This window comes from Anas acuta, chromosome 3 (genome assembly GCF_963932015.1).
Source record: "Anas acuta chromosome 3, bAnaAcu1.1, whole genome shotgun sequence".
NCBI classification, from domain to species: domain Eukaryota; kingdom Metazoa; phylum Chordata; class Aves; order Anseriformes; family Anatidae; genus Anas; species Anas acuta.
In genome coordinates, this window is record NC_088981.1 from 22,923,298 (window position 1) to 22,931,144 (window position 7,847).

Consider the following 7,847-nt stretch of genomic DNA (forward strand, 5'->3'; position numbering starts at 1 on the left):
CCATTTTCTTCAAATATGCCACATGGTTCTTAATTCAATTGCACATCATGGGATCACAGAATCACAGAATCATCTAGGTTGGAATTGTGCTGGATGAAGAATAGCAGGATTCCAGAAAGCAATAAGGGAGAAAACATTTGTCCCCAGTTAATGGTGGGATGATAATGATATGGTATCTACCTAAGACTTTACATTTGAAATGCAAATTATGGATTATGAATAAGGATTTTTAATGTTTCCTGATATAAATATTTACTTAAGTATACACATCAGAGCATACATAGAAATGTATAGTAGTTTCTTTTCCTTGCTTACATTGTAGTGAAAGGTGTTTGTGAGTACCAGAATTTTGGCCTGGAAACTGACTGCCTTTTCAGGCTTTTCCATGATTTCCCACAGATAAATGTCAGCCAGCAGAATTTCTAGTGATAAATTTGTAAAGCCATTCATTAGCTTGGGGCTCAAGGTGACCAAATTGCAGCTTTTGAGAACTAGTCTTTTTTTGCCAGTTTCCCCTCCAACTCTGTATTCTGTAGCTGTCTGCAGACTTTATCTTGACCTGTGTCAAAAAGCAGTTTGTTATCTGAATCAGAGTGTTCCTGGTTCAAAATAGAATCATACTGTTTATATCGTAACGTATTTACCATCTGACAATTTCATATGCTGTCCCAGAAATGAATAAAAGATCTTGATTCCTGTTGCACTGCTCTGCATACCACATAAATTTCTATTGTAATGGACCACCTTGGCAGAAATGATAAGGATTGACTGTTGCTTATTTCTAAACCACCTTCCTTCCCTCCAGGAGCTGAATCTCGTATTTGCTAAAGTTGACTGAAAGTTTCCATTTCAGAGGACATTTGGGTCGAACTGCAGGATAATCCTTCCAGCCAATTACTAAGGCACTGTTGGTTTGGGTGTTTTTTGGTTTTGTAGTTATTCATCTATTCAGCTTACTATTCCTCACAAGCCTTGCTGTTAGTGTCTTTATAAGCTTTATGCTTTCACTTTCCCTTGCTTTCAGATTTAGTTTCTTGGCTAAATCACTTGAATATAAACTATAATTGGCTTGCAGGCTGGTGTTTGATGGCTTTTTTCCATGATTTATCTTCAGAAACTGTGATCAGCATTGATCCTGTATTTATTTATGTCCACGCAAAAATATCACTCCAAGACAAGGGTGACAAAATGACCAATTTGTTATTCTGTCAAAAGTACAGGTAGATTTCATAGACACTGGAAACTGTGACTGGAAAGTGAGTCTGTTCTCCACTGCTTCCTGTCTTTTATTTCTAGCTTCACAGCTGAATTTTTGTTTTGTTTTGTTTTTAAGCTCCTCATAAATTTCCACCACGGGTTTCCTTCCCTGTTATTACCAGCCAGCCCCCTGATCAAACACCAGGGTTATGTTTTTGCTAAGTTTGTGGGCTGTATTGGAATCAGAAATCAAAATCAAAATCAAAAGTGTGTGATAACGATGTAACAGGCTCTTAGGTGCTGTGATGCTTAGTGGGTAGACATCCAACTTTAAGACCTTTCTTATCTGCAATTTGTGGCAAGGATGAATCATTGTCTTGGTAAAGGTTATAGTCATGTTGTAAATCACATTCTGAAAATGAAAAAAAATGCAGCAGTGATAAATAACTGCCATCTGGAATCTACACTATGTAATTGTATCATGATTTGTCATGCCCATAAAATAAGCTTTTGAGAATGTTTAAGTGGAAGGCATAGACATAGAGATATCCAAATGTATTAACTACTTCAAGCAGTGAAGGTAAATGAAAGTAAAAAAATGTGTTCCATGGGAAGTGGAAGAAGTCCTAAAACCATTGAATTCATTGCAGCACAGCTGTACAGGAGTAGGTAGGAGCTGGGACTAGCTGTAGAGTGGGCTTTTCATTGTTTCTAGTAGCAGGGCTTACTTTAACCATTTGACAGACAAAAATGCATTGACATCAAAAGAAGCCTGCCAAATGCTTTTTGTGGTTTAACTTTGGCTGCTGTGGCTTCAAGACACAGCAAGGGATGCAGATGAACTGTGTATGGGATTGTCTAGCTTTGAGAAATGTATAATGCTGTAAGTTGGTCTCTTTTATGACTTGAACAAAGACATAAAAGAACAGGTTTCTGAGAAAAAGGCATCAGAAGAAAACTACAGAAGAAAGCCAGATAAGAAAGGGGGAAAGAGTGGAAAAAGTAAGATGCCTTTAGAAATAAGTACTCTGAATCAACATCACATGAATTTCTGTTTCTGCCAGCTGCCCACTCACTTTCTCTTTTAATAGAAAGAATCATCTTGGTCTGAAACAAGTAGTGTGGGGAGCCATGGATTTACCAAGGAAGTGAGTTTCCTGTCTTAGTGAGTTTTAGCTCACAACACTAACCTCGTAATGGATTTGATATCTTTAGGATGTTTATAACATATCAGAAAGGTAGAAGCAGCCTTCTGTTTTTCCAAGGATACTCCTGCAATGTAGATGTGAAGCTTCAATAATGGTTTAATTATTTTCTTTTCAAATGCATCAGTAATAAAACTTATCTCTTTAAGACCTCTTTGATAGAAATGTTCTCGCTTAGTTTCACAATGCTTCCGTGAGGTAGGCAGTAACATGATGTATGTTCTGTAGACAGGAATGTGGAGCACCTGGTAAGACAGCAAAAGATTTGTCCCATGCCTCTCAACAAGCCCCTGGTGTACAGTCAGGATTAGAACCAGGACAAGCCTGTCACTGTGCCTCATGCTTATTGCTCTTAGCTACGCTGTCTGTCAGCTGAGGTACGTCTGGGGACAGACACACTGGAGATTTGCAGAGATGGTTTGTCTTCCACAAAACTAATGAGTAAAATCATGGAGATGTTTTACTGACATCTGTTATTTCTGTTCCTTTTAGCTGGTGTTGCCGGAGTACTCTATCCATAGCCTTTTCTGCATAATGTTTTTGTGTGCCCAAGAATGGCTCACACTGGGGTTAAATGTTCCTCTGCTTTTTTATCACTTCTGGAGGTAAGCCCACCCTTTACATGCTGACTGCTTGTTAGCCTTATTTTCCAACTCATCCCCCATGATGATTGTATGAACTATGAATTGCAGTGATAGGAGAAAGGCCTAAAAGTGTTTGTCTAAAAGCAGCTAAGACTAAAGTTTCCAGAGGAAAAAAAATATATATATTTTTTGTGCATGATTAGATGTGAAAAGTCATAATACCTAAATGTGGTTTTAAATAGCCACATTTAAATAGCCACTTAGATATTCCCAGTGGTGTCAGGATGCCGTCACCACAACCAAATAAAAACTTGACCTGAAATAGGCTGGAGTCTGGAAATTTAACTCAGTGAGGCACTAAATGCTTCACAGGCTAGGAGCTGTAAGACAGTTCATGTCCAAAAGATCTTGTACCTATTCATTCAGCCTTGGCAAGGAAACCTTTCCACTGGATTCATGGTATAGAGACTGGGAAAGTTGAGAGAATTTTGCTTCTCATCTGCTCTGATACCCTTACATGTTTTTGCATTATAAAGTAAGTTGCTTCTTGCTGTATAGCACAGAATTTATGTTCTGCATGAGAAGGCTCTCTAACAGACTCTTGAAGCAACTACTGTTGTGAAGTAGCTTGAAGAATAATTTTGTAAAGAAGCCAGTACCAGTATGTTAGCTAGGAACTGAAAAGTAGTAGCTTTTTTACACTGTTTTCTGCAAAACTTGGTAGTAATGCACCATCGTATGGTGGGGTGTATCATCCCAAAGTTAGAGTGACAGCATAAGTTCTCAGAAAGCTTAATGAAGCTATGAATGCTTTTTTGTTGGGTGCAATAGTAGTGTTTCATGGTGTTTTTCAAAGATTAACAATAGAAGTGTGACAATAATATTGTTTTGAAATTTAAAAAAAAAAAAGTTATTTTATGTGCAAGCTGGAAATGGTCAGACTTGAAATAATGGATATGCTTCTTTGGATATACTTCTGTGGTTCTCCATATGTATTGCTATAAATACCACTTTTTTTTTTTTTTTTTTTTTTTTTTCAGTTTTAGCCACAGACAGTTTTGGGTTCATTGTGTAAATTTCTACACAAAACCATGGGAAGATAATTGTGTAATACCTTCATTCCAAAAAGATAATTAAGTAAGGATTTCATCTGTAGCGTAAAAGCTTTGCAGTGTTATTAGAGATTGTAAGTGGATGTGACAAATTTTAGAAAGGAAGAAAGGAGGAAGGCAAGGTTATTAGGAGAACTTTTGATTTCAAAGTTTGCAGCTGGTGACTTGTATGGGGATTTTATATTTATCTGTTCATATATCTGTTTATCCATCTGTAAGCAATCCCAGCAATTTTCAGTAGTTAATTACCATTTCAAAGCAATAGAAATAACAGTATTTCATCTGATCTGTGCAAACCTTAAAGCAGTTCATTTACTGTGTTCAGGCTTTTCTTTTTATGGCTTGCTTTTGCTTTTTGCTGCAAAGTAACTGAGACAAAAACTCCCTTTAAAAAAACAAAACAAAACAAAACAAAAGAACCACAAACACCACTAACGAAAAAACATTTCATCGTGATTTTCTCAAGCATCCAGTCATTACTGAGAATAATTAAAAGTTTCTCCTATGTAAGAAGAAAAACATTTTGCAATAAGAATTATTTGGATAATATATTTTTAAGCAGTGCTATGTGTAGAAAACACTAGTCAGCCAACTCATATTACTCCACATTGCCTTTTTCCTTTTCAGAATTGGAGAAACTGAGCTATAAATTGGTTGAGGCTGTCACCTTCCATCATATCTGAAATCGGTTATGTAGATGCAGTTAAAGCCCAGTAATCTTTCCTCCATGCTGTGATCACAGACTGCTACATATTGTCACTCAATATGTAAGTTTCTAGTGAGTGAGTAAGCCAGAAAGAACTATATAGGCAGGGGGAATGTTTCAATCTAAAAAAATAACAGAGTATAGAAAGTCTGCATTCATGAATCACTTGTTCTGAAAGAACAGTCTGCTTAGACTAGTATCCTGATTTTAACACTGTCCAGAAACAGGGGCTTGAAAAAGAGAGGAAAGTTCCTCCTGTATCTTGGAAGACTGTTTTCTTCTGAGATGGTGATCAGAACAGTGACATATTTAATTCAGGACATATTTAATTCAGCATGTAACAGAGTCATTTCAGGTGTCTTCTCCTTCTCTTTCAGGTATTTTCGTTGCCCAGCAGATAGTTCAGAACTAGCATATGATCCACCCGCAGTCATGAATGCAGATACCTTGAGTTACTGTCAAAAAGAGGCCTGGTGTAAGCTAGCTTTCTATCTCCTTTCTTTCTTCTACTATCTTTACTGGTAAGTCTGGTCATTTCACTAAGGGAATAGCAGCTGCTTTTCATTTGATGTGTGAAATTGCATTTAGGAATGGATGGAAAAAAATGGGCCTGTTTCCTTAGTTCTACAAAACTGCTTCTGATCTTGATTCAGGAAAGCATACCCGCTTACAGCAACACATACTTAAATCTGTGAACAATTCAGTACAGAATATTAAGCATTTATCTCAAGCCTGAGCCAGGCCCAAGGACCAACCCAAGGGAAAAAACAATTTGCTCTTCTGCATAGTCTCTTAGGATGTGTGAAAGAATACGTGTTGTGACATGACATTATATCAAATAAATATTATAATGTACAGTTTTAGGGTCAATTTCTCTGTTGTGATTTTTCTTTTTCTTACACTTCAAAAGAGTATGAGGTCCTCCTGTGCTAACCAGTGCACTGGCGCAGCTTGTTAGCATAGAATTTAGCACAGAGCATTCGCTGATGTGTTTCCCACATTTTCTATAAGCCAGTCTGAATGCAGTACCTGAAAAGTGTATTTCCCATTGCTGCATCACAGGCTGTTCAGTACAGCTGGAAGCATGCCTTCCAGACTGTGCTGAGTCTGACAGGTGAGGTTCACCAGGCATATTCTCACAGGCAGTTCACAGGCTGCCTGCATAGTGATGCTCAAGACAGTAAGCAAACGAGTAGGTAGATGGTGAGTAGGAGTGCTGGATGCACCATGCTTGCCGTCATTCCTACAGACCTCCCTTTCATGATGAGGTTAAGCCTGTGTGTGCTGCAAAACCCTACTTGAAGGACATTCTTGGAGATCTGCACCCCAGTCATTCCCCTACCCCTTTTAGTTGTCAGATGTCCTTAATGCACAGTTGCAAATGTCCAGTGGAAGACTATGTGAGGAACGTATTTAAGACCTTTGGTAGAATTCCTGTGCTTTTAGTCACCCCTGTAATCACACCATACAACTACTTGACAACAAAGAATAACACAATTTAGATGGAGGTGTTGTTTTTAAGATGCCTTTTTTCTACTCCTTTAATAATGTATTTGCATAGAACACCTCTTCAAGCCAGAACTGTGTGCAGTAGTCCTTCTATATGGTAGGTTTGTACAATGGTGGAAAAAGATAAATGTCACTTCTCCTTTGATCACTGGTCTGTTATTTGTTCTGTTGTTCATCTTACCTTCAGGAGTCATTGCTGCAGGTTGATGTTTCTTAATGTTACTTTTAAATACCACTGACAACAGAGTTTTCTGGCCACATATGCACATGTATGTGTGTGTGCGTGCATATTTGGGAGGGGAAAAAAGAAGGTAGAAGGGACCAGACCCACAGAATCTGATAGGTGCCTAACTCACACTGAGATGGATGGGGCATTAGGATCTAAGCAGGAGCTTTGCATACAGTAGCTCTGTGTGTTTGGGCTGAGTGTCTTTGCCTGCCAGACCTCTTTGCAGAGGCAAGAAGAGATGGCGAGGCATGAATAGAGGAAGGAGCATTTTAACCCCATGTTCTGTAGGCTAAAAGACTCTTATCAAAGACAGCTGCGTGGTGTCATCTAGCATTTCTGCTGGGACTAAATTATTGTGCTGAGCTGTGCTTCCCTTTGTTCTGGAATGTGACTACATAAGCCAAAGGTCACCGCCTGGTCCTAAATAAAAAAGTATTAATTATATTCACTTTTGCTGTGCTTTCCTGAGTATTAAGAAAATTAGAACTGTAGTAAAAACACTATGAATTCTTCACTTTTCAAAGTTGCCCTTAACAGCTATGTATTCACTCCAGCTAGTGTCTGCATTTTTTTGTTCTACTGCATAGAATTTTTCCAATGGAAAGAAAACAGTCTAGTTTCATGGGAAACCATACCTGCCCTGCTGAGAGTTGCTGGTTGAAGTTCTAAAGATCAAATGTGCTAAAGCAAAATGGTTTTGTTTCTCCTCTGTTCAAATTCAGACATCAGACCACACTTTAATAAGCTCAAACACAGCTTGTGGTGCAGTAGGATGTCACTAATGAATTTGTTATTTCTTGAGAGCTTTTTGATACCCATCTTGAATGCACCATAATTAAGATGCTCTAGAGAGATGGAAGTAATGCAAAGGAAGGCATAGGCCACTACAGTCAGACCTGAGGAACAGACAGTAAAGAGTTATAAAAATCAAAGTGCTCTGTATGCCTCAAAAGGATACTTTCATATTGTGTCTTTCTTTTACATTCAGCATGATCTACACTTTGGTGAGCTCTTAACTGAAATACCATCAGAAGTATACCAACTGAAATACCATTGAAGACTGAAAACAACAAAGGCTGTGGAGGTACAAGGGTGAGTGAACCAAGTGATGCATGAGAAAAAAAAAAAAAAGGAAAAAAAATGAGGAAGACTTTGAACCCAAGAAGTAAATAAAGTATGTGAAAGAGAGATCCAGAAGAAGCAGAGTACCATGAAGAATGGCTGAGTTAACTGTGTTTATCTTTTGTTTCTCAGTGTGTTGCAGTAAATGGCTTTCAAAACCCAAGCAAAACCAAAAAATGCAAC

The 7,847-nt window shown here is 38.1% G+C and overlaps 1 protein-coding gene across 1 annotated transcript in view; it reads left to right on the forward strand.

Annotated features, from left to right (window-relative positions):
• Positions 1-7,572, forward strand: part of CNIH3 (cornichon family AMPA receptor auxiliary protein 3) — a 42,621-nt gene extending 35,049 nt beyond the window's left edge. Inside the window, exons 4-6 of the mRNA XM_068676099.1 lie at positions 2,895-3,007; positions 5,182-5,325; positions 7,531-7,572. Of these exons, the coding sequence (XP_068532200.1) occupies positions 2,895-3,007; positions 5,182-5,325; positions 7,531-7,558 (285 nt within the window). The 3' untranslated portion in view covers positions 7,559-7,572. The remainder of the gene's footprint in view (positions 1-2,894; positions 3,008-5,181; positions 5,326-7,530) is intronic.
• Positions 7,573-7,847: the final 275 nt, after the last annotated feature.